The 27570-nt window shown below is 38.1% G+C and overlaps 1 protein-coding gene and 1 pseudogene across 4 annotated transcripts in view; one reads left to right on the forward strand and one right to left on the reverse strand.

Moving 5' to 3' along the window:
• The window catches only part of KIAA1958 (uncharacterized protein KIAA1958 homolog), a 158639-nt gene that overhangs the window by 69054 nt on the left and 62015 nt on the right, over positions 1–27570 (forward strand). For all 4 annotated transcript variants that reach the window (XM_023242572.2, XM_023242571.2, XM_045043882.1 and 1 more), the window contains exon 2: positions 643–1837. In XM_023242572.2, the coding sequence (XP_023098340.1) occupies positions 667–1837 (1171 nt within the window). In that variant the 5' untranslated portion in view covers positions 643–666. The remainder of the gene's footprint in view (positions 1–642; positions 1838–27570) is intronic.
• On the reverse strand, positions 19811–20558 carry LOC109493920 (annotated as a pseudogene).

Genomic DNA, 27570 nt, shown 5'->3' on the forward strand with positions numbered 1-27570 from the left:
CTCTAGTGGCTCTCCTCCCAGTCCATTCTCCTTTCTCTATTAGACTTTTCTTCTGCACTTCAGCACTTGATTCTTTCCTTGGACTCTTAGTTGCATCATTGCTTTCTGGTGCCCAGCAGAGGATTGACTTCCCTTCTGTAACTCATCCTAGAATGGATCTCAGCCTTTGTTGGTTCTGCCTTCAGTAATGAAGTTTCTGATGGCAGAGTGTAAAGTTGGAAGTGCATTTTCTTGGTTAATACAAATAATGCATACATTTTACTCTTAAGGGGCTGACTAAGCCTCTTTTTGTGACTTTGGAAGTAAAATGTACCATGACAAACCTCACCTCTTTTTTATTGCTTGTTTTTTTTTTCTTTCCCACATTTTTTCTTATGCAGATATTACTTTTTATGTAGATATTATAACATTGAAGGAAACGGACAAAAATCTTGTTTCACAGCCATAAGGCATCAACTGTTTTTTACTTTTCCCTGTATTCTCTTCCAGTCCCTGCCCATGTGCAGCAATATTAACTAGATAAAGTTTTGAAGTGCATTTCTTTTTTATGCCACATGATCATAGTTCAAGGATATTGAAATGATGGAGATACGGGAATATCTTGGGTAATAATGGCTTCTTATTTTGATTATTTCCCTTTAGGAAAGACACTGCTGATCCTGTAACATGGAGGATTGCCTTCATACCTCATCTGAGAATCTGTCCAAATTGGTCAGCTGGGCCCACAGCCATGGGACCATTTGCAGCCTCATTCCAAACCTGAAACACTTGCTTTCAGAAGGTTCCCATGGGAACCTCACAGCAATGTGGGGCTGTAGTGCTGGCCATGCTTATCACTGGCCATTGACAGCTACTTGCAGAGCTGGGTCCCAAGAAAGGGTCTGTTTCCAGGATAACAGAAGTTTTAACTCTGATAGTCCCAGTATAATCGGAGTGCCCTCCGAGACACAAACTAGCCCTGTTGAAAGGTACCCTGGGAGACCAGTGAAAGCGAAGCTAGACTGTAATCGGACCAGAGACTCTTGTGACTTCTCTTATTGCAGTGAGCCCTCTGAACTGGATGAAGCTGTTGAAGAATATGAAGATGAAAACACCCTGTTTGACATGGTTTGTGAGTCTTCTGTTACAGATGAGGATAGTGACTTTGAACCCCAAACCCAAAGGCCTCAAACCATTGCTCGAAAAAGGCCTGGAATAGTTCCATCTTCTCTCCATTCCAGCTCCCAAGCTCAAATGGTTGATGAATGCAGCAATGATGTCATCATTAAGAAAATCAAACAAGAGATTCCCGAGGATTATTACATTGTGGCGAATGCAGAGCTGACTGGAGGGGTAGACGGACCAGCCCTGTCATTGACACAGATGGCAAAACCCAAGCCTCAGAGTCATGCTGGTCCCTCTTGTATAGGGTCTGCTAAGCTGATTCCCCATGTAACATCTGCCATCAGCACAGAGCTGGACCCACATGGTGTGTCTGCATCTCCCTCTGTGATGTCCAGACCGATCGTCCAGAAGACTGCCAGGGTATCTCTGGCTTCACCAAACAGAGGACCTCCCAGTGCCCATGGCACAAACCAGCAGGTGGCCATGCAGATGCCTGTGAGCACTTCCCATCCTAATAAACAGATCAGCATCCCTTTGTCTGCCCTGCAACTGCCTGGACAAGATGACCAAATTGCTTCTGAAGAGTTCCTGCCCCATCTGCCCAGCCAGGTCTCCTCTTGTGAGGTAGCTCTTTCTCCCTCAGTTAACACAGAGCCAGAAGTGAGCTCCAGTCAGCAGCAGCCCCCAGTTGCTCCAACCATAACCACTGAGGCCACAGCACAGTGCATACCAGGTATGGCACATGAGGTGACAGAGAGTCCCTCATCCATGTACGTCAGAGAATTCTGCGCCGTCAACACTTATGAAACCATTGGCTCAGTTTGCTAGAATTCAGGCCTTTATTATTCTCAGAAAGATAGAAATAATGAAATATATGACATCCAGGTGTTACTCTAAAGGAAATTCATCTGAATTAAGGCCATCCATCCAGTCAGTGTACCTCAGGGCTGAGAGGACAGCTGTAGGATTGTGCTGTTGATATTGCATGGCTAGATTTAAGGTTTGTATCTGATCTTAAGCTGAACTTTATATAGCAGAGTTATCTTTGAAAAAAAATTTGTCTCCTATCAGTATCAAAGTATTTGATTGCTGTTTGAAGCCAAAAATGATGTTGGGTTAGACAAATAATGACAATAGAACTGGCGCTTTTCCTTTATTATTTGTCTGAACCATCTTGGCATTTCTATTCATTTTAGTTGGTGTGGCAGTTTAGAACAAGGCTTTTAAAAGGCAATAAATAATTCTAGAAGAAATATTTTATCTTTTATCTCATAATTTAAAATAACTTGCATTCCTGGAATACATGGGCCTAACTCAGCGGATGAGAGGGGAGGGAAATAATCATATGAGGTCTCTATCTGTTATTCTGATATTCTGATATTCTGTAATTCTCACGTTCAGTTCTTATTTAATCTGGGATATTATTATATAAAGGGGGCTTGGGTGTCGCGTGTTTGGATCTATTATTCAAATCTAATAGGCCAGAAGTAGAAACATGGATAAGGATGACAGATATGTAGAACAGAGAGTAGAGAAAGCAGAAATTTGTGGCACATTTTGGTTTCATTTTAATTCCTCTCAAGGTAGTCCTGTATTTTGGGAAAAGTCTCCTAGAATCCTGTGGTACCTGTGCCTTTACCCAATTTATGATTTTCCTGCGATAGCCCTGGTGTTATTAATAAAATACACAATGAAAATATTCATATCCTGAATTATGCTTTTCAGTTTATTCATTTTTCCTTCTTTTTAAAGTAACAGCTTTATCAAGATATAATTCACATACCATAAAATATACTCTTTTAAAGTATACAGTCCAGTGGCTTCAGGTATATTTACAGAGTTGTGCAGCCATTACCACTATATAATTCAAAACCCTGTCATCACCCCAGAAAGGAGCCCATACTCATCAGCAGTCTCTCTTTCCCTCCTCCCAACCCATCAACCACTAATCTACTTTATGTCTCTATGGATTTGTCTTTTGTGCTCATTTCATGTAAATGGAATCATATCGTGTGGCCTTTTGTGACTGCCTTCTTGCAATTAGCTACTTTTTTAAATGTTAATTTATGTTGTAGCATGTATCAGGATTTCTTTTTATTACCAAATAGTACTTCATTATATGGATATACCTTATTTTGTTTTCCTATTCATCAGCTGGTGGGCATTTAGGTTGTTTTTATTTTGGAGCTGTCATGAGTAATACTGTTAATAACATTCATATACAAGTTTTTGTGTGGACATATAATTTCATTTCACTTGGGCAACTACCTAGAAGTGTAATTGCTGGGTGTATGATAACTCTATGCTTAATTTTTTGAGGAACTGCCAAACTGTTTTCCAAAGTACCTCCGCCATTTTACAATCACCAACAATGTTAAAAGGTTCCTGTTCCTTAATGTGCTCACCAGTACTTGTTATTTTCCATTAAAAAAAAATTCATCCTATTAGATGCATGAAATAGTATCTCATTATGGTTTTGATTTCCATTATCCTAATGACTAATGGTGTTAATTGAACTTTTAAAAGTTTTACTTCAATCATTTAATAACAGTATGGTCTTTGGCTAATCCTGGCATAATTTAGACACGTTATTTTTATTAGGCTGGTGAAGTATTTGTACTAGGTAGGAAATCTGACTCTTTATACATATAGGATATAAGTAGTAGTACTTTTTCACTTAAATAAATAGTTGCATCTAGTTTATTTGTGTCCCCTTCCCCCCCTTTTTTAATATAAATTAGAAGACTTGGCCTGACAGAGTTTTCTGCATTCCCACTTAATTTATATTTGAGGGTAGAATTCAGAAATGTATTTTGCACAGTGGTCCAGTATACCAAAACAGCTTAGTAAGACTGTTTGTATTACATATCCTTCCATGAACTTACCCAGCATCCTTCCGCTAATGTACCACAGCTTAGTAATTGTATTATCCCCTCCACTAACTTACCCCAGATTTTCTTGTATCTGCCTAGTGAATAAGGAATGAGACATCAAGGCTCTTTACTAAATAAAATATGAATATCTTATTATATAATTGTTTTTGAAAAGAAATTCAGCCTATTTGAAAAAAATATTTTAATCTATTTATTTTTATATAGATTACATTCTCTTAGGCTTTTTTCTTTTCTTAATGAAATTGTATTTTTTTATAATAGCTATAAAAGCAGGTATGGCCAAGTACAGCACATAATGAATACAATCGTAAACTGTGATTTAGCTTTACTCTAGCAAGGAGAATTGGTTTGGCTTAGAATTGAACCTTTAAGAAAAACAGTATAAAGAACTGGTAATGGGAATTTCCTAAGGAATCATTTTGATGTTTTTTTGATCCGTTGTTCTTTGGAAGGATATTATATTGCTAAGATATCATTAGCTAAAGAAACACTATTTGTACTGGAAACATCACTGGAACAAATAATCTGATTGACATTTTTCTCTTGTGAACGTTACGTAGACTTAAATTTACCATTGTTCTATAGAGCCCAATTAGGCTCTGTGCTCTAACGCTTTTATTTACTTGTTTTGCATATTTATTGCAGTGGGTAGTCTTTATTCTAAACATAGATTTTTTTTAAATTTAGAATTGAGCACATCCAAATGTATGCGAATGATTATGTACAGATGGACCTTACTCAGTTAATATATAAAGTGTACTTGGGACTAAGCAAAGAAGAAAGCTTTTGAAAAGAACTTGCTGTAAGCAAAATCAGGTACTCTTCTTAAGAAAACAGATGTTGTATAAGCTGGAGTTCTTATCAGATCATTGTAGAAATACTGCATATCTTTGAATAATATTTTTAAAATAATCTGACAAATGACTATTGAGTCAACCAAAAACAAAGGGAAATTGTCTCATTTTACTTAGTTTTACTGATGCTATTTAAATTGTATTCTCCTAGTGTAAAGTCATCCTTATTTATGTTCAAAATTAAACAACCAAAGTGATAAAATGTTAATCAAGGTATGGATAAAATTATTTTCATACCAACCCTGTTATACTGTTCAACCCAAATCTTAGCAAACAGTAATGAGGAAAGAGGACATATATTATTAAAAGAATTATTAACTATCTCCCAGTGGCTTAGATTCCATTACATTTTGAGGTTTTTAAATGTAAATTTGGGGCATTTGTTATAAATTTAAATCTCTATTGCATTGTGAGTTGGGTTTTTATGTGCATATTTCTCAAATACACACACATACACACGACTTACTTTATGATTTTGTACAAGGACCCCTTTTATTAATCAGCTTTTTCCCCAGAAGTTTTATAGTAGCAAGCAATCAACTTTTTCTTATCGGATTTATAATATATGTGTGTTTTTCTCTTGAAAATACACATCTTGGAGCACATTGTGGCTCAGTTGGTTAGGCTTCTGGCTCTTGATTTCAGCTCAGGTCATGATATCACATTTCCTGAGTTTGGGCCCTGCGTTGGGCTCTGTGCTGACAGTTTGGAGCCTGCTTGGGATTCTCTGTCCCTCTCTCTGTCTCTGTCTCTGTCTCTGTCTCTCTCTCTCTCTCTCTCTCTCTGCCTCTCTGCTCTTCCCCTGCTCACTCCTTCTCTCAAAAATAAAGAAATAAACATTAAAAGAAAGAAAATACACATCTTTAGTTTTTTCTAATAAATCGTATGTTCTATATATATATCGGAAATATTAACTCAGTCTATTTTTTTTAAGTTTTTATTTATTTATTTTGAGAGAGAGCACACAAGTGGGGGGTGGGCGCAGAGAGAGAGAAAGAGAGAGAGAATCCCAAGCAGGCTCCACACTAGTAGCATAGAGCCTGATGCGGGGCTTGAACTCACGAACTGCGAGATTTTGACCTGAGCCAGAACTAAGAGTTGGAGGCTTAACTGACTGAGTCACCTAGGCACCTCTCTCATAGTCTATTTTGTACATTGGAAATACATTTCTCTCTTTACTGTTAAAGTAATTTTGGTATAATTAAAGTAAGTTTGTTGATGGCATTTTTTAAGATGGATTTTCTTAATTTTTATGAAGGTTAATCTTTTTAGCCTTTATTTAGCTATCATCTTTTCTGCCTTTGGTTATTTTGCTAAGGATGTCCTTTCCCTCCCTTGAGTCAGATAACTACCTGTATTTTACTCTGGTTCTTTTTTGGTCCCCCACAACCCCATCCTGTCTCCTTTGTTTTTTTTACCTTTAACTCTGCAGTTAGAATATATTTTGGATTGGAACCTCACTTCATTATTTTTGCACTTAGATGTTTCAGCATCATTCATTAAATAATTCCTGTTTATATATCACATTTTTGTTTATAATTGGGTCTGTTTGTAGATTTTCAATTCTGTTGTTGATCTCTTTTTCTTCTAATTTTTTATTATTTGAGTATTTTTTTTTTTAAAGATTTTTTTTTTAAAGTAATCTCTGCACCCAACACAGGGCTTGGACTTAAAACCCTGAGATCAGTAGTCACTCACTCCACCAACTGAACTAGCTAGGTTCTCCACTGTTTGATTATATCTTATACAAAACAAAATGCATTCATAGAAAAAGAAGAGTATAATTTAAAGTATTCAATAGAATAGAATAGTATAATTTAAAGTATTTAATAGAATTTAGTAAGTTTTTTGTTTCTTAGATTTTTTTTTTTTGGGGTGGGGAGAGAGATCATGAGTGGGGGAGAGGGACAGAGGGAGAAAGAGAACCCCAAGCAGACTCCACGCTCAGCATGGAACCCAGCTCGGGCCCTGATCCCATGACCCTGGGATCATGACCTGAGCCAAAACCAAGAGTCCAACACTTAACTGAGTGAGCCACCTAGTGCCCCAAGTTTAATAAGCTTTTAAAATGATTAAGTCATATATTCTAGTTATTTGGTCTGTGTTTACATGCATAAACAGTGATTTTTCTTGTCAAAAACAAAAAACCTGAGTTAAAATAAGTTAAAAGAGAATAAATTGCTTTATAGTCCAAGGACATATCTTGAAACAAGCTTTTATGCAATGGTCAAATGATGTCTAGTTTCTTTCTTGCTATTTCTCACCCTTAGCTTCCTTGGTATTAGCTCTACCTGTAGATATTTGATTCCTGCATTGTCCCTAAGGTGATTGCCAAGTGCTGCTAAGATTGATGTCTTGCAGTAGACTGTGCCTCTGTCGCAGCAGTCCCCTTAACCCCTGAATCAGTCTTTGGAGCATCATGCCCCCAACAGGAAATGGTATTGAGGCCAGTTCTACACAAACCACATAGCTAGGTGTAGAGGTTGGATGGGGGTATTCTTCCAAGGACATTCATTCTAGGTTCTAATCTTGAAAGGGGCAGCAAACCAGTAGGTAAGTAAGTAGGTACTTACTACTATTTGTGTGTATTTTTGTTTTTGTTTTGAGCACTTAAAGTTTTTTAATTTTGTTTGTTTATTTATTTATTTTTAATGTTTATTTTTGAGAGAGAGCTGAGCTGTCAGCACGGAGCCCGATGTGGGGCTTGAACTCTCACAAACTGCAAGATCGTGACCTGAGCCAAAGTAGGATGCTTAACTGACTGAGCCACCCAGGTGCCCTTGAGCACTTAAGTTTTTTTTAATGTGGGCAGATAGGAGGAGATGTTTATATATGTCATTCAAGGACAGGATATACTAGAACAGTGTTCTAACATAAGGGGTAGAAACACATATGAATATGTATGCTTGTGTGTGTCTGTATATACATATGTATACATACATATCCATGATATTATATATATTTTCTTATTCCACAAGAAATATATGCCTCTTCTTGCAAGATAGGACAAGACTAAATATGTTTTCTTAGCCACACCCTTTTCTGTGCCTTCCTGCAGGAAAACCTGAGACATAAATTCTGAAAGATAAGGGAGGGAGAGTAAAAATTCAGGCTCAGTTTTATGCCATCATTTCCCTCCTTATCACAGGATGCTTATCTGAGGATTGATAAGTCAGGCAGTACTGGGCATTGAGATAGTAGAGCCTGGCCATTCAGAGTTTGGAATCAGACATGCCTAGCTCGATTCTCACCCCTACCTCCTGCTGGCCTTGTGAAATTAGCTGTCATTTCATTTTCCTGAGACTGTTTTCTCATTTGTAAAGTAATAATAGTGCCTGTCTTATAGGATTGTTTGAGGACCAAATGCAGAAATATAGGTTAAAGAGAATACCTGACATATAATAAACACTCAGCAAATAAGTTTCTACCATTACTAATATTTTTATTTTCATTATCACCACCATTGTTGCCATTATTAGGCTGTGCTCAATACTCTTTAAGTAATGAGGTAGATTCCGATGTTATGCAATTACATCCATTCATCTTCTAAAAAATGTTCCATGGACCAGTATTAACCAGCATCAGCTGGAAGCTTAGAAGAAGTGCAGAATCTCTGGTCCTACTCCAGACCTAAAGAATCAAAATTTGCATTTTAATAAGATCTCCACATAACCTGTATGCACATTGAAGCTTAAGAGGCAGTGATATAGGGAATGCAGGACCCATATTATGGGGCACATTGTTATTCCATCCAGCCACCCAGTAACTGAACACTCTTGCCGCGTGAGAGAATTCCCTCTGTGCATCTGCATTTCCCCATTGGAGAGGCCAAAAACTTGGTTCCAAGTTTGTATTTCAATGAGGGCACAGTCTTGTGACCTTAGGCTTTGTCAGTCAAATGCACTCACACCAGACTCCAATTAGAAGTACCTAGACAGATAACCATATGTTTTCACTCTTAGGTGGATCCTGAGAAACTTAACAGAAACCCATGGGGGAGGGGAAGGGGGAAAAAAAAAAAAGAGGTTAGAGTGGGAGACAGCCAAAGCATAAGAGACTCTTAAAAACTGAGAACAAACTGAGGGTTGATGGGGGGTGGGAGGGAGGGGAGGGTAGGTGAGGGGTATTGAGGAGGACACCTTTTGGGATGAGCACTGGGTGTTGTATGGAAACCAGTTTGACAATAAACTTCATATATTGAAAAAAAAAGTACCTAGAAGAATCTATTTTGCAAATGCAAATCTTGCCATTTCTAGAGGTAGCAGAAGCAGCATCCCTGCAGTGGTTTCAGCCTTAGAGGCCCGTTGTTGGAGTTTGGTGGCTTCATGACATCTACCAGAGCAAATCTGTGTTGGGTCAGAGAGTTTTTTGTGGATTCCTGCAAACCTGATTTACTGGTATTCTAGGAAATCCTGTGGCCCTTATTAAATTCTTTTCTGCCGAACCTCACTAGATTGGGCTTTCATTGTTCTAAACAAAGAATCTGGAGGCATATAACCTCTAAACCTAGGAAATGTTGCATGAAAAATAAAATAATTTTCTTTTTGTCACTAGGTTTGTATTTTCAGCTAAAATTAATGGCATCCCTTTGGTAAGTAACCACTGATACCAGGATGGCCTGTATCGTATGATGTCTTGTTGTACAAATTGTACAAACAATCAATAGGATGGTGAGGGTAGAGATAGCTTCTCCTCACACTAAATCTTCCCTTCCTTCCAGTGGGAGTTTTTGCTGGAATGTGTCCCTTTTTGGGAAGTGGTTGGAAGCACAGGTTAACGTATTCCCTGAACCTAGAATGGGAGAAGGAGGTACTTAGTACTTTTGATTTCAGCTACGGACTTTATTTAAAGGGAAGTTCTGGGAAATGAGAGAAATCCCAGTTGGAACTTCTTACCATTATGTTAAATATTGGTTGAAAGTTAATTTTGAGTTATTAGTTTTTTCTTAGGTGTACCTTTTTCCACACTAATTCACATGATACTATTTTCTGAAATGATCTGTTTTATTTCTTAAGTTGGTACCTCTGACAAAGGGATTGAATAGCAAAATCACCTGGAGGTAGCCCAAATAAGGAGGATTAAGAAAATCTGGACATTGACTTTTTTAATTGCCTCATATATTTCATTTATTCCTTCTTCCATTTCTTTCTCTCCTTGTATAATTTTGCCCTTGAGTTGCCATTGGTAGTAGTGGTAATGTCAAAAGTTTTGTAAGATCTGGTGAAGAGGAGTAAGCTTTATTTCATTAGGTCTTTGAGAAGAAAGTTAATGAACTAGATACGTATCTAATTTATTGTGTTCTCCACACAGTACCCTTTTCTCCAGTCCCAGTGCCTCACAAGTAGCATGAGTGTGGTCATTATATTAGTAATTTCTTGACCTCAAGTATATAACTTAGGGAAAAATTACGTACCTGGGTACAGGAGTTTCTGGGGCTCACTGCTTGATGCTAGCAACATCATCTAAGAAGCAAGAGCCTTGTTTCATTCCTCTCTTCACCTAATTGGACAGTGGATTGCATGTCCACAGGAAGAGAGGGCAAGTCAAAACATTGATGAAACTATAGGCCTCTGATGTGTTACTGAATACTGTGAACCTTTTCAGATCTGTACCATCAGCTGCCCTTCCCTTAGCCTGTTAGATCCCACCTTCCACCCCTCTCCTGAGTATCACAGTCTGATTGTTTCTCCACTTGACGATCACCAGCTCTTGATTTTCCTACTTGAGTGTCATAGGATCACTTCTCCTCTACCTAGGTGTTGGAAAGCCCTTCCTCCCCAACTGATGAAAGGGCAGTTCTCAGTGGAGTGGTGGGGGTTGTCTTAGGTTTTATCACACATAGTAGAAAGCTTATAATAATGAGTTTTAAGGATCTGGGGTTGGTGGTCTTTAGCTCCTGACTGGTAAGCACTCCCCTCCTTCCTTCCTGCAGTGTAGTTCTTTGAAAAGAGAAAAGACTTGGTTTTAAATTAGTAATTTCTAGTTTTATTTTCTACACTGGCAATAGGGGAGGTGTGTGTGGGGATCATTCTGTTAAAAAAAATGACAGTATTTTCATGTCTTTTCAAAGTATTTAGGTTTTTACAAAGACAGTTTTACTAAGGCAGAAAACTCATTATAACTTACAGTATATAACTTACATACATCTTATTATAAAGCTATAATAATTAAAATGGAATGATCTGACATAAAGATAGACAAGTAGAGCAGTAGAACAGGATAGAGAGCCTAGAAACCCACCTACACATAAATAGGAACCGTATGTGAAAGAGATGGCATCTCAGATTAGTGGGAAAAGGGTGGACCAGTCAGTGAATAGTATTGGACATTTGGTCACGTATGTGGAACAAAATAAAATTGGGTCCTCACCTTACATCAGACATGAAAATAAATTTCATTTAAAGATCTAAATGTGGAATTATAAACTTAAAACTATCTAAAGGAAATCCTGCAAAATAGCCTTGATGTTAGGAAGAATTTTTAAAACATGGCACAAAAAAGACACAAACCATAAAGGAAAAGATTGGAAATGCTAACGGCTTTAAGGTAAAAGTCTTAAAGTAAAAGTCTTAGCTGACACAAGGGATATCATAAACAAAGTTAAAAGATAAGCAACCATCTGTGAGATGAGTTTAATGCGCATAACCAAAAATATTCATACAGATAATATACATATAAAGAACTGCCACAAATCAGTAGGAAAAAGGTCAAATAATCCAGTAGGGAAATGAAAAAAGGAACTGAAGAAGCACTTCTAATAAGAGGAAACCCATTTAATTTTTTTTTTTCAACGTTTATTTATTTTTGGGACAGAGAGAGACAGAGCATGAACGGGGGAGGGGCAGAGAGAGAGGGAGACACAGAATCGGAAACAGGCTCCAGGCTCTGAGCCATCAGCCCAGAGCCCGACGCGGGGCTCGAACTCACGGACCGCGAGATCGTGACCTGGCTGAAGTCGGACGCTTAACCGACTGCGCCACCCAGGCGCCCCAAGAGGAAACCCATTTAGTTAGTAAACATGAAAAATGCTCAACCTCACTGGTAATCAAAGGGACACAAGACAACAACGTACAGAAAGGCAAAAATTATTAACTATCCGAAGTGGTGTTGAAAGTATGGAAAAATGGGAACATGGTTGTGGGAATATAAATTAGTACAACCATTTTGGAGAACAGTTTGTAATATTTAATAAAATTAAAGATATGCAGAGCATCCAACCTAGGAATTCAATATCTAGGTATTTGCCCTAGAGAAATATCCATAGATAGAGAGACAAAGAGAAAGAGGGAGGGATGGATGTACAGGAGTGTACATTGCAACTTTGTGATAACAAGTTAAAAAAAATGTTTGACAATGTCAGTGTCTATCAAGAGAGAAATTGTATATATAATTTTTAATTTTTTTGACTATTATTTATTTTTGAGAGAGACACAGAATACGAGTGGGTTGGGACAGAGAGAGAGGGAGGCACAGAATCTGAAGCAGGCTGCAGGTTCCGAGCTGTCAGCACAGAGCCCAATGAGGGGCTCAAACTCACGAGCTGTGAGATAATGACCCGAGCCGAAGTTGGATGCTCAACCGATAGCCACCCAGGCGCCCCTAAATTATATTTTTCAATGGAATATGTGCATCAGTCAGACCTGCATTTACTAATGTAGATAAATCTTGAAGATACAGTTGCAGAATAATAGAGTACCATACCTTTTTTAAAAAACCCAAATACCAAAATATATTGTTCTTATGCACAGCCCCTCACATACAGTTAATTATGAAACATGAAAGGAGATACCACAAATGATAATGGTTGCCTTTGAGGAGGAAGGGGGATGGGAAATGAACTATATCTGTAACATTTTCTTTTAAAAACACGTAAAAATATGACAAAATAATAACATGTATTAAATCTGAATGACAGGAACATGAATTGTGTTACATAAGAGGCAACACAAGTGCAGTGCTTAATTATGGATATCCAGACACACAACTGCCTGGATTCATATTCCAGCTCTGCCACTCCTTTTCTGGGTGAGTTTGGCAAGTTAGTTAACTTCTCTGTGGTTTCATTTTTTCATCTGTAAAATGAAGAAAATAACGTATTTATTCTATAGGGTTGATACAAGGATTACATTAATTCATACAAAGCCCTCTGATTCAAGGTCAGCATACTTTAGCATTATTCTGTATACTTTTCTGTATATTTCAAACGTGGTTACTTTTTTTAAAACATGGTTACTCTAAAAAAAAATGTTTATTATTTTGAGAGAGAGAGCATGAGTAGGGAAGGGACAGAAAGCGAGGGAGAGAGAGAATCCCAAGCAGGCTCCACGCCATTAGTGCGGAGCCCAGCACGGAGCTCCATCTCCTGAACTAAGAGATCATGACCTGAGTCAAAATCAAGAGTTGGACACTTAACCAGTTGAGCCAACAGGCGCCTCTAAAACAGGATTACTTTTTGTTGGTTTATTTTTATTTTTATTATTATTATTTTTTAATGTTTATTTTTGAGAGAGACAGAGCATCAGTCGGGGAGGGGCAGCAAAGCAGGCTCCAGGCTCTGAGCTGTCAGCACAGAGCCTGATGCGGGGCGTGAACCACAAGATCACGACCTGAGCTGAAGTTGGCCACTAAACCAACTGAGCCACCCAGGTGCCCCAAACATGATTACTTTTTAATACAGAGAAAGACGGATACCATATGTTTTCACTCCTATGTGGATCCTGAGAAACTTAACAGAAACCCATGGGGGAGGGGAAGAAGAAAAAAAAAAGTTAGAGATGGAGGGAGGCAAACCATAAGAGACTCTTAAAAACTGAGAATAAACTGAGGGTTGATGGGGGGTGGGAGGGAGGGAAGGGTGGGTGATGGGTATTGAGGAGGACACCTGTTGGGATGAGCACTGGGTGTTGTATGGAAACCAACTTGACAATAAATTTCATATTAAAAACATTTTTTAAATAAATATAGATTATGAAAATAAGTAAAATTGTGGAATAGTTATGAGATGAGGGCATTACGACATTGTTATTACTGAATATAGAAGGGTTTTTTTTGTGTGTAAGAAAGCAAATTTTATTTAACATTATCTTCTGGTGTACTTGTTTATAGACAAAGAATTTGGGGATTATTCTTACAAATTTCAACACTGTGGCTTCCCTCCTATGATTATAATGGGACGCTGTCATGGGGAATTTTTTTAACTTCCTCTGCTATAATATGTAAAAAAACAACCAAAAAATACCCCCAAATGTTCTCTCTTATCTATTAGCACTTTTATTTCCAAAATAATACTGCCTGAGTTCCATGAAGAAAGAGGTTGTTTCCATTATTTTACTGATGAGAAATGAGGCACAAAGAAACTAGGTGATTTGCTTAGTTACAGTGGGAGAAACTTGGTCTCGTGCTTGTTAACTTCTTAGTTAACATTGAGTCACTGCTATGTACCTACCTCTGCTTGTCTTGGTATAGGTATAGCCTAAACCTCCAAATGCTCCTTCTTCTCCTTTTTTCATTTTCAGGTCATGCCTATCACTTACCCAAAGTTTAGACTGCCAGAGTACATCTTAAAGATATGATTTATTTTCTCTGAGAATCATTTCTGAAAGGACCCAGGGTTTAAATAGAAGGATTCAGGGAGACAGGAGACATGTGTTTTAGTCTTTTTTTCTGCTAAGCATCTGGCCAAGTCACTTGCACTTGAATTTATCAAACATTTTTTTAAGATCAACTATATGACAGAAGTGATGAAAATACAAAGATGAATGTCAGATTCCCAAGCCCCACAATAGCATTGTTTAGAGAAGGAGGCCAGTAAAGCAACAACTTCAATTCCAAGTGTATAGAAAGAGGTATATGAAATGTAGTGGAACACACATGAGGAGCAGTTTACTCAGCCTTACGGTACACAGGAAAGAGTATTTCAGGTAAACAGAACAAATGAGCAGACATTCGGGCATAAACATTTTGCAGATTACTTAGGGAAGCATGGATTTGAGTGTGGCTGAGAAGTAATTTCCAAGGGGTCAGGAGAGTTGCTGCTGGAGGTTGGAGCCTCCCATGAAGGGCTGTACCTGTGATGTCACGAATGTCCTACATGCAGAGCAGAGGGGCATAATTCATTGTCTTAGAAGATCATACTGATAGCAGTGGGAAAGTAGAGACTGGGACACAAGAGCTGTTTTATAGGGTGTTACGGTGATTCCAATGGGAGATGGCAGTAAAGTGCTCATGAGACAACAATACAGACATTGGAGAGGAGGAGAGAGACAGAGGGTGGTGCTTCAGGAGTTAAAAAGTACAGACCTTGATTACTCTGAGTATTTGGCCTCTTGAGATCTCTGTTGCTACCCTCATATTCTCTCTCTGAAGGCACAGCACTATTTTGGGTAACACCAAAAGGTTTTCAGAACCCAAATATCTATAGTGAAGGCATAATTCTCTGAGAGTAGGGTAAAACAGTGTTTGGAGTTCTGAAGCATGCTGTGACATTCATTTCATTCATTCATTTGACAAATATCCATTGGAAGGCTACAAATTGCCAAGTTCAATTTGGGTACCACTAGTACACCAACATTCAGGACAAAAACACGGTTCCCTTTGTCATACTGCCTACAGTCTAATGGGAGAGAGACATATACTTGCCCTCTCAAAACATCCTCAATTAAGAGAAAAAAGTTGAAAATATTTTCTGAACCAAGATGCTATTCAAGTTTAAATGACTTTGTAAGATTAAATCAGTTGCCTTTAGATAATACATTTATGAAGGCTGTTTCTAGGATGATATGTGGTTAAATGAACAATTAAGCCACTATGGTAAGTGAAAGGTGAGTTTTAGCTGGAAATTAAAAGTGCAGAGGCTACAGACAACCCACTCCACATCACTTATTTGAAATACTTTATACTTAGCTAAACATAACATGAGCCTAGTTATATTAAAATTGTAATATTGCTTATTTTTGCAATCAACTAGTGACCTATCTTTAAGAGTTAAAAGTATAATTATTTACTAGTTTTTCAAAAGGCAAAATAAAAAATCAACCTAATTGCTTTCTATTGTGCAAATGCATAATGTTCTGAGAAATACTTTTATCAGCTTTTCTCTAGTGCTTACACATACTTCTAAAATGTCATTTGTCTTAATATTTCACAAGAAAATCTTCCCAATTGGCTTTTTATTTCTCTAAACTAAAGGCACTTTTTATTATACCAATGAAATAAGAGCTCTATTATTTATTTAATGTTCATCCAGATATAACTGAGACTTCCAAATATGCAAAATGTACCCAAATACAGCAGACTAGCAAATAACTATAAACCTCAGCATGTAATTTCCTTTCAGTGAATTTAGATTTGACTAAGGCTGCTAGGAAGTTCAGAATCAAAGAGGCATAGATCTTGTTTTTCTAGTCTTGGTATCCATTCCTTGTAGTCTAAAGAGATGAAATAATGTATGACTTCTCAGCAGAGAGGTCAGTGTCAGAACACTGAAGTCTTTGCTTCAGTGTCCCGGGATTAAAACATCTTCCTTATTTGTTTTCCTCAGGGAAGCAGCAGCCTTCGATCTCTCCTTACAGATTTTGCTGCCTGACCATCTTGGGTCTCAACAGGTATGGGCAGAGTGCAGGTGATCCCCTGCATCGTAGGCCCAGCAATAACTTCTCTTTCAGTCTAGATCTCATTTATGTAACTGATGGCTTGTGTTCCCAAGAGTGTATTAGAACCACAAGAAGTACATATATATAATGTAATAAAAGCAATAAATTATGCTTACATGGCTACAAGGTGATTTTAAGCTTTATTTTAGTTGAGAAGAGTGATCAAATTTATCATCAAGTAAATCTGATTTAATGATTGATATGCCTTAGTTAGCTTATTTGTCTTCAGTTATGATACACATAGCTGAATCTTCAGTACTGCCCTAATAGCTGCAGGATTGCTTTTTCAGGCAAAACAATTTTCTTACCTTTTTCAATTTTCTGCATTCTTATCAAGGTAATACATGTACGTGGCAATCAGTAAGATAATATTGTTTAACATTAACAGTCTCTCACCTCAAAGCTCATCACCTCATAAATCCCACTCTTCAAGAAACTTCATTTGAGCCAATTCTATTTTCAGTTCTTTCCAAATTCTAAACAAATTGTTTATACTTCTGTCTCTTGATTATCAGCTTGAGAAAATCTCTACAGACTCCTTATTACAAATGATGGAATTTAACTCATTTCCATTAACCTTTCAGTCTTTTATTTTTAGGCAATTAAAATACGCAAATACCCAATAGAAGAATAAAAATAATGAAAAAGGAAATAAATAGGCTTACTCAACCTAAGACTGAAGATACTAGTGTCTCTGTCCTTCCTTCAACTGTTCTCATCTCCCTTCTAACCATCTTCTTAACCTGACAAAGTTGTCAATATTTTTTCATCGTCTTTGGTGGCCATGACGGAGTCTTTTCCTGCTTTATCCTTAAGTTGACTCTTCAACATTAAAAACCAATAGTACCATTTATGTTATTTTGACAGTGTAAAAACTATTCATAGTTATTAGTGTTCTAAACTTGAATCTCTTTTCATCCTGATGAATTTCACCACCTCTGGGACACTGAAAAGAGGATGTTCCTAAGGGTTCTTGTATGGATAAATGACCTAACCAATGAAAAGGGCTTACTTAAGTATGTCCCCATATTATTATTATTACTGTATTTGTTGCATCTGAAATGTCATTGGTTGTAAAAATGTACCATTATTTTATATTCCACAATGAAAGAAAAAGCATGCTACGAATTAAACTATAGTTCCCAGGAATTGTGAGACAAATTTCAGAGATATTAAAATGTAGAAGTGCATCTTACAATCAATGAAATACATTATTCTAGTTTTGGGGGGTTTGTGTGTTTTCCTGAAAGTTTTGGTATCATTTCTTGACAGAAGAACAGTGTGCTGTTATCGTATCTGTATGGTCCTCCCAAGATTTCCATTTTCCATTCCGTCTTCCTGCTGCAGTTTGGACTAACTGATTTAACAAGCCTGAGATAACCCTCCCACCCTGAGGATTCTCTAGGTTTCATCCTCTGTTTCCTAGCTTTCACGTGTCCCTTTTTTCCCCTCATTTTACTAGAGTCTATCAAATAATTTCCCAAGAATGGATAGGTGGGAAGTAAACTTTTGAGTTTTTAAATTGCTGAAAATTCCTTCCCTCAAGTAAGAATTTAAAAATTTTTTCTTTAGTAATTGTTCCTTTCACAGGGATTGTAATTATAGTAATCTCTCAAATCTCTCAGAATTTTGATTAAAAGTTTTTAAAAAATTATCTTCTATCCTTAAATTATTTCTGTTCTTTTTTTTTTTTTTTCCATCCTTCTCTTTATTGCTGCCAGTTTTCTTCTGATGCCTAGTCAAATAGTTCACATTTAAGAACACAGGACAGGAATCTGGTGTTGGTTTCTTCTGTGGTTGTGTAAATAGAGTTGCTTACTTTGGGCCTTTTCCGGAGTGAAAAGTATGTGAGATGTATTGATTGGCAGGACTCGGTTATAGAGAGTGGATAGAGAGCTGGTGCTTGGTCCGCAGGCCTCCAAAGATGAGTCTCAGGCACCAGCACCCATGCTACAGGCCATGCCTTCCCACATGATTAGGTTCAATTTCCTTAGCAAAGTTTTGTCTGTGTTTTGTTTTGTTTTGTTTTTGTTTTGGAAAAGGATGAGGGTGGAGCAGTGAGAGGTTAGGGAGCCCAGTTTTCAATTCTACTTCTCACTGTCACTTTCCCTTGTCAGTTGTCCCTAAGCCTAGAGCCTCAGAGGGTTTCAACAGAGTGATTGGCCTCCACCTTGGATGCAGCCCTTGTGTGTTCTAGGCCCTCATGACTCCATGTGTGGTCACCTGGGAACTATTAAAAATAGTTTGTCTCGTTGCTTTAAAAATTCTTTGACTTTTATCAATTTTGATTATAATAGAGCTTGGAATAGTCTTTGGGTTGATCTTACTTAGAGTCCTTTGAGCTTTCTGTATCTGGATGACCATATAGCTCCCAAGATGGAAATTTTCAACTAATATTTCTTTAAATATCTTTTTTTTAATGTTTACTTATTTTTGAGGTGGGGGAGGGGAGCAGAGAGAAGGAGAGACACCGAATCTGAAGCAGGCTCCAGGCTCTGAACTGTCAGCACAGAGCCCAACACGGGTCTTAAACCCACAGACTGTGAGATCATAACCTGAGCCAAAGTCGGATGTTCAACTGACTGAGCCACCCAACTGCCCCATCAACTAATATTTCTTTAAGTAAGCTTTCTTCCCCATTCTCTCTCTCTTCCTTCTGGAACTCCCACAATGCAAATGTTCATTCACTTGATGGCATCCCATAATTCACATAAGATTTTTTTTTTTCATTGTTTTCTTTTTATTCTTCTAATTGACTAATATCAAATAATCTGTCAAGGTCACTGATTCTTCTGCATGATCAAGTGTGTTGGATGCTCTGTATTGAACTTTTCACTTTTGTTATTGCATTCTTCAGCTCCTGGATTTCTGATTGGTTCTTTTTCATGGTTTCTGTTTCTTTATTAAACTTTTCCTTTTATTCATGCTTTGTTTCCCCGGTTTTGTTTAGTTGTTTGTGTTCTCTTACATTTTGTTGAGTTTTGTTTTTAAAAATTTTTTAATGTTTATTTTTGAGAGAGAGAGAGACAGAGCATGAGTGAGGGAGAAGCAGAGAGAGAGGGAGACACTGAAACCTAAGAAGGCTCCAGGCTCTGAGCTGTCAGCACTGTGAGCCCGAACTCACAGACCGTGAGATCATGACCTGAGCTGAAGTTGGATTCTTAATTGACTGAGCCTCCCAGGCACCCCTTGTTGAGTTTCTTTAAGATGATTATCTTGAATGTTTTGTCCTGCAGATTATAGATTTCCGTTTATGTTTTTGTTTTTGTTTTTATGTCTGATCTTAGTTGTTACTCTTAGAAAAATCTCATTTTTGATTGGACTCAGACATAGAGGTAGAAGTTCTCGGAGAAGACACCCTCCGTCTCTTGGCAATCTGTTCCTGGTGTTTTCTTTGGCCTCCTTCAATCTCTTGGCCAAAAGTTTAACATATTCTGAAGCCTCTTCCTTATTTTTCTTAGTACACTGTTTCTTCAAAGCAGTATGCTGACCTTTGTGTTGGAGGACACATGGAGTAACAAGACACTGAGTCTTGGGTGCTTTGATTCTAGGTTTCTTACCTTCTTTGTTTAGGGTCTTTCTCACAACATGCTAGTGGACATCATCTTCTTTAGAGAGATCGAAAAGTTTGTGGATTCTGCTAGCTCTTTTGGGCCCCAGGTAACGAGGCACAGTAGTGTCACTGAGTCCAGGAATATCCTTCTCCCCCCTTTTTTACAGTGATCAAGTGGAGAACACTGAGATTGGCATCCACAATGTAACCCCAAACAGATTCACACTTTTTTCCTCCAGTTCTCCTTGGTCTGTAGCAGGAATACCCTTGACTCAGTAGCAGGCAGACATGGCCATGGATCAGGACACTGCTTCATGGGGAAACCTTGTTTGTCATTGCCACCACTGATTCGGACCACATAACCCTTCCATTCCTCACCCAGAGCACCAATGCCAACTTCTGTAGCCATATACTTCTCATAAAAGGTATGAAGTTTGCATTCATCGTCCACTTCAATGAGTTCCTGGCAGCCAGTAGCTGGGCAAGAGGTGTTCAGCTTCATCCTGAAGCAGCCTACTGCTTCCGAGGCACCACACAAAAAAGAGCTAGATCTCCATTTTTTTTTGAGATCAGTTATGGGAGCTTGATTAGTTTCCTTTGGTTCCTTTATAAATTTCTTTGTCATGTTTGCCTGGTTCATTCCTGATCCTGTAGCCTTGCATTGTTGTCTATACATTTGAAGTAACACCTCTTCCAGTTTTTACAGACTGGTTTTAGCAGGTAAAGGTCTTTTCCTGTTCACTGGGCTGATAGGATTACCTCTGGAATCACAGTCATGCTGGGCTGGACAGTTAGGAGGCTGTTCCTGGGTTACAGTTGGGTTGCAGTTGGTATTCTTGTTACCAGTGGCTCAGGTGGGTGTGGATCTTACCCGGTCCCTGGGTGGACAGGACTGTCTCCAGTACCTTGCTTGGTAGGGTAGTGCTGGGACAAAGGTCCATTTTAGGATCCACGGTTAGGTCTTCAGACAGTGACCCTATTAACTGGGTGTACAGACGGTTGTGGCTCCCACCAGGCCCCTGAAAATGATCCTAAGTGGTCACTGGAAGAGTCCTTGGATTGGTAGGACTGGCCCTGGACCATGGCCTAGAAAAGGCTGTAACTGATTGGCAGCACTGTTTCTGGTTCCACAGCCAAGATTGAGGTCTGCAGATCTGGCTCTGGAGGCACACATGGGTGTGTCTCTTGCCAGGTCCCTAGGTAGGCTGCATCATTCCCTGTGTGGCTAAAGGAGCTAGACCTGATTATAGGTTCCTTTCAGGATCTGTGGGGGTGCCGACAGGGGTATTTCCCACAGATTCCCTTGGCCAGCGGTACTAGTCATGGACTGTCTGAGAAGCTGGAGCTGAGTATTGGGCCCTTTCTGAATCTCTGGGTTTGCAGATGGGATTATGTCCTGCTGGGGTCCTGGACTCTCAGGACCGCTGGCAGACTGTGGCTGTGAGAGGGTTAGAGCCATATACTAGGCCCTTTCAGGATCTTCAGGGTTGCCAACATTAGTATCTCCTACTAGGTACTAGGTCCTTGGACCTGTAGGACTGCTGGCAAACTCCAAGTATAGGACCCTTTTGGAATTTCTGGCCACACAGATGGGAGTGTCTCCTGCCAGGTCCCTGTGTCAGCAGGACTGTTTTCAGGCTACAGCTAGAAGCAGCATGGCCCTGGTTACAGGGCCCTTTCAGAATCTACAACCTGAAAGAATTTGGAGGGCTTACCTCCAGGGGCTCCAGACCACAGCCAAGAAGAGAATGGACATGCTTTATAGGCCACTTAGGGTCCACATCCTGAACCGAGGTCTGTATGCCTATTACCCAGTGCATGTGGGCATGACTACTCCTGGGTCCCTTGGCTTATGGTGCTGGTGACAGAACTGAAGCCACATGGGGCTATAGTTCTCAGGGGTATGGAGCTGTTCAAGGATCTGAAGTCTGGACCATGATTGCTGAGTCAGCCACCTGGGTGTGAGCTTGCCTTCCCAAACAGTTAGGGTAGGGTTTCACAATCTCCCACCCAGTTCCAAAACTCCCAGAAAGCCACTTTTGTCCTTGAGTGGATATCAAATTATTATTGACAGGGGTGATATGAGTAACGGATGTCTTCAGACATCTTACTGAAACCACTCCCACCCCTAGAAACTTAAAAAAAAAAAAAAAAATCAGTGTTACTTAATTTTCTACCTGTTAACTTCATTTAGCAGAAAAAAAGAATCCTTATAATCCAAGAATGTGCTGTTGCTGTGAATTTGACTTTAGTGTTTGGTACATATTCCTTAAAAATAATGCCTGAAATTATATTTTACATAATATTTTTAGTCTCTGGAGTATGTTAAGATTTATGTTACAGATCACTAATGTTTTATACCTTTATACTGTTGCATAACTGCTGCTAAATTATTATTCTGTGTAATGAAAAGCAGCTATCTTATCAGTAAGAAAAAACTTTGCCTGTTTTGCCCATACTTATAAATGGGTAATAGAAAGCTAATCCATGTAGAAAAAATAATTTAGTTTTTATTTTATAATGAAGTTTTCAAAACTATGTTTTGTTTTTACCCACTGACCCAATTAGAGAAATTAGCATTCTCCTATCCATTAAATTATTACTTCTTGGGTGGAATTTAATGAATATTAATAGACTAACTCAGAAAAAAAAGATAATTTATTAGGGTTTTCTGCATTTCTATTTTTATGTGTTATCTGTTTTCCTATGCATTATGTGCCATACATCTTTTGTTTCAAGTTGGTTAATAATATCTTTGTGTTTTTTACTTTATTATTCATTTTCAGTAAAAGATGCCTTCACATTTTGAGCCTTACTAATTAAGATATGCAGTCCTGTAAATTGAATGTAAACGTAAAGAAAGACCTGGTTTCCAATCAAAATTTTTTATAACTGTTTCTATTGTGTATAGTATTTCATTTCTTAAATTCATCTGATGTTACCTAATGTAACATGCTTGTTTGTTTGGGGTCACTGAAGCCATAGAATTTTCACAAACTCATGAAAAGTGCTTTTCAGACACTCACTTCTGACTGAGGTACTGATAAGCTATTAACAAATGGTGATTATTTTTCTTCATAGGCAGGGTCATATGTTGTTAGCTCTTTGATTACTACATGCAGAATAGCAATAAAAATAGCCAATACTTATAGGGTGCTTATTATCTCACTAATTGCTTGTGGTAACTCTGTTCTCACAGCTCTGTGAAGTCAGGACTATAATTAACTCTATTTTACAGATGAAGAAACTAAGGCAAGAAAAGTTGAACTTGCTGGAGGTCACACAGTAAGAGGCTAGGAGAGCCGGGATTCTGACCTAGTTAGTCTGGTTCACGCTGTTAACCACCAGAGTCACTGGCCATGGTGATGCTTCTCTTGCATGTTTCAGCAGCCCTCCCTCTTAGCACTTAGATGTCCGTTTAGGATGTACACCAACTTTCCTTCAGTTTTATTTCTCCAAAAACTTCATTGCCAAAACTTCTACTTTTACTCTTCCTTTTCTAGTCCCAATCTCCCATCTGGTTTTATTATCTAATTGTCTCCATAAGAAGGGGATAATAAAGTTTAACAGTTGAGGAGACATATACAGACATGCCTAAAACAATGCCTACTGTGTTGAGGTGCTGAATGTATTTTTTGTTGAGTGTTAAAAAGTAAATAATGCAAATACTAAAATTTCTAGAAAGAAAAAAGAGGTAACTTTCCGCTTTCTTTTGGGAAAACTCATGCTGCTGTGTGGAGTTTGAATAGAGGCAAGAATAGACACAGGGAATTTGTATATCATCAGTGGGTAATAAATCCAATATCAAATTCTCTTTTAAGTCTTAAAACCTCTAATTTCAAATGATCAAAGGGAATATGTCAGAAATAGTAACTTAACCAGGCATTGCTATATTAATAGTAGTTTCCCTCTTGAACATAAGACACAGCAGTATTTCCAGAGAAAAATAAAAATACATCACAAAAGGACACTGAAATCTATAGTTAAAGTGGAATTGACTAAACTCTTGGTAATTGAAGAGTAATAGTTGTAATTAAAATTTTAAGTCAGAAGGATATACACCAAAATATATACGGTGGCCACCTTTGGATGATGGATTTATGGGCAGTTTTTCTGTCTTCTCTATACATTTATTTATATTAAACATGTACTACTGGGGCATCTGGGTGGCTGAGTCAGTTAAGCATGCAGCTTCGGCTCAGGTCATGATCTCATGGTTCATGGGTTCGAGCCTTGTGTCAGGCTCCGTGCTGACAGCTCAGAGCCTGGAGCCTGCTTCACAGTCTGTGTCTCCCTCTCTCTCTGCCCCCCCCCACCCCCCTGCTCGCATTCTGTCTCTCTCTCTCTCTCTCAAAAATAAACATTAAAAATTTTTTTAAAGTACTACTTTCATAATAACTAATAAAGTTATTTTTATTAGGGGAAATATACATAAAATAACCTTTTCCTCATGTGAATACTCTTTAAGTCATCTGTTTTTTAAACTTCGGTATTTCTGGATTTAAGCAAAGCATATTTAAGGATATTTGAACTCACCAAGGTTAAATGCAGTCATGGCTGAATTTCTGAACTGTGCAAGGAGTAATTTTTACTTTTGAAAATGATTTAATATCCAATAAAATTTTACTTAAAAATCATGAAAGAACATACATAGGCTGATTAAATAATGCCTGTTAAACAGTATTATGTGTTGTGTACTAATGGAGTCATCACAGACTAACCTGAAAAGGAAAGCCACATGTGTAAAGCTGTGACTTCATGATCGAAACTAGAAAATGGGGGGGCACCAGGGTGGCTCAGTTGGTTAGGGCTCCGACTTCAGCTCAGGTCATAATCTCACAGTTTGTGGGTTCAAGCCCCACACTGGAGTCTGCTGACAGGGCGGAGCCTGATTTGGATTCTCTGTCTCCGTCTCTACCCCTCCCCCACTTGCTCTTTCTCTCAAAAGTAAACAAACATTAAAAAAAAAAAAAGAAACTAGAAAATGTAAATGTCACATCAGTAATGAATCCCTGTCTCTCCTACAACTGCCTTAAGTCCAGGAAAGTAAGAACTCAAAAATAAGGTTCTTTTGGGAAATTGTATATGATGTTTTGTATATGAAAGTCTGAAGGCAGCAGCTCACTGTATATTTTATGTATTACACCAGCTGCAGGTATTTCAGACCCATCAGAAGGTCCCCTCTTGATTCAGTGTCTCTGGCAGTGTAATAAAAAAAAGTGGAGGAGAAATCTCTGCAGTCTCTAATAAACAATATATCAGTGAGTACTGTCAGATTCTGTAGAAAATTCCACAACATGATTTATTACGTTAATTATAGTCATGTGGGTTTCATGCTGCTAAGCCTGAAAATGCAGCCACATTCTACAGTTGATTTAAGAATATATTTTGGCCAAGACAAAAGGGGTCCTTATTGTGATTAATATAGTACAATATTTATTCTCTTGTTTTACTCTTTTTTTTGCCTTTGAAATGCTTAATTTCTTTTCTGTGACTTGAAATTAAGTTCGAGATTTGAAAAGTTTCGTCTAGTTTTTTTTTCACTTGTGTCATCTGGTCTCCTTTTTGTCTTTTTGTGTTGTCTTAGTTGTCACTGAATGTTGCTTGTCCTCTATATGTGAAGCCTGTTTGAATTAACTCCCTTTTGAGCACATGTGGCTAGCCTACAGCTGTCCCTAGCTAGCAGTGCTGACCCTAAGACTTCTTAGGTCACACCTGCAATACTACAGCTGTTTTTGAGGTGAAGGAGCAATTGAGGAGAAATCTTAATTTTCTTAATGCAAGGAAGCAGAATTTTTAGAGAATTCTATGGTTTTACCCTTGTTTAGTGCTGTACTGAAGTCATAGTCACAGAATGTCTCTTCTTCAGTGAGACAGGAAGCTTGTCACATCACAGGATTCTAAGTGATGTGGAATGGAAGGTGTCCTAAGAGCTGTTTTAGATACAGATATTAATTCTGATTGCTTACATATGTCTGTGACAGAATATGTTCACTTATACACAAATGCCTAACACTGGTGATATAACTTGGGTGAATTAAATATTAGCTACAAATTAAAGCATCAATAGAGGAGAAACTAGTGAAATAAGATTTACTAGGTTGGAATACATTTCTTCTTTTCTTTTTTTTTTTTTTTTTTTGTTACGTTTATTCATTTTTGAGAGACAGAGACAAAGTGCAAGCAGGGCTGGGGCAGAGAGAGAGGGAGACACAGAATCTGAAGCAGGCTCCAGGTTCTGAGCTGTCAACACAGAGCCCAAGGCGGGGCTTGAACTCAAGAGCTATGAAATCATGACCTGAGCCAAAGTTGGACGCTTAGCTAATTGACCACCCCGGCCTGGGTGGAACACATTTCTAAGCAGTGATGTTTTTAAAGAGTTGAACTACATGATTTATGTACCCAATGCTGAGCTAAGTGGTTTGTTTTTCTCTTAGTCAAATAATTTTAATACAACTCTTAAGAGATAGGTACAGTTATTACACCCATTTTACAGTTGTTGAAACTGAAACTCAAGTTAAAAGATTTACTAACACGAGTTCACGTAGCTGGTTAGCAGTAGAGCTGGGACTCAAACCCAGCCATTCTTACTGGCAGTGCTGCAGCCATAAATGAGTTGCTACACTGCCCATATCAAGTGCCTTGAAAGGGACCAAATAAGATTAGATTTGAAACATTATTTTTGGCAATTAGGGAAACAGTGTTGAATTTAATAATTTCACAAAAGTTACAAAAGACGAAGTTTGAATCCAGTGGATTTCAGAGGGAAATAATTCTTTAACTCCTTCATTATTTTGTCAAGTAATAATACTAGTTATCTATAATGATTTTTGGTAGTATTTTTCACAGAAGCAGAAATCACTTAAGCATTTATTATTTAAGAAGCCACTGTTTTGCCAGGGAAATAAAAATTTTCAGATCAGAAAATCTGCTGTCCCAGCAGGGAGGCAAGTGCTGCAATTGAAGCCAGGCTTAGGCTGAGGTTCACTTGAAGGAAGATATTCTAGGCCTTTCAGGGGAAGATGGAGAGGAGGCGCTGTTTCTCAAAGCATGGCCTGTTGGACCACACCTATATTAAATCATCTGAGAACTTGTTAAAAATGTAGACTCCTGCATGCTATGAGCCATTGATTTAATTCCTTGTTGGGAGGATTTGCAAGGTCAGTGCCTGGTCTCCTTTACATGTACAATATCTTACTCCATCATCCAATGCACACATTTCCTTAGCCTGATTTAATTCGTAAAGAGAGAGACAACAGTGAATATGCATGAAAAAAAGGTGGGGTTTTTTCCCCCTTCTTTCTTTCTTTTTTTGCCTGTACTTGCTTAATAAGTGCTGGTATTTTTGTAATGTATTTTATTTCTAATTTTTTTTAAGGAGAAAATTTTCCAGAAGCTCTAGAGTCACATAACATACAACTGAGAGAAATGAACAGATGACCAATGTTTAAGTGATTTCTGCTTCAGTGAAAAATACTATCAAAATCATACCAAACTGACTCATACTGTTATTC

This window comes from Felis catus, chromosome D4, assembly GCF_018350175.1.
Source record: "Felis catus isolate Fca126 chromosome D4, F.catus_Fca126_mat1.0, whole genome shotgun sequence".
In the NCBI taxonomy this organism is placed as follows: Eukaryota; Metazoa; Chordata; class Mammalia; order Carnivora; family Felidae; genus Felis; species Felis catus.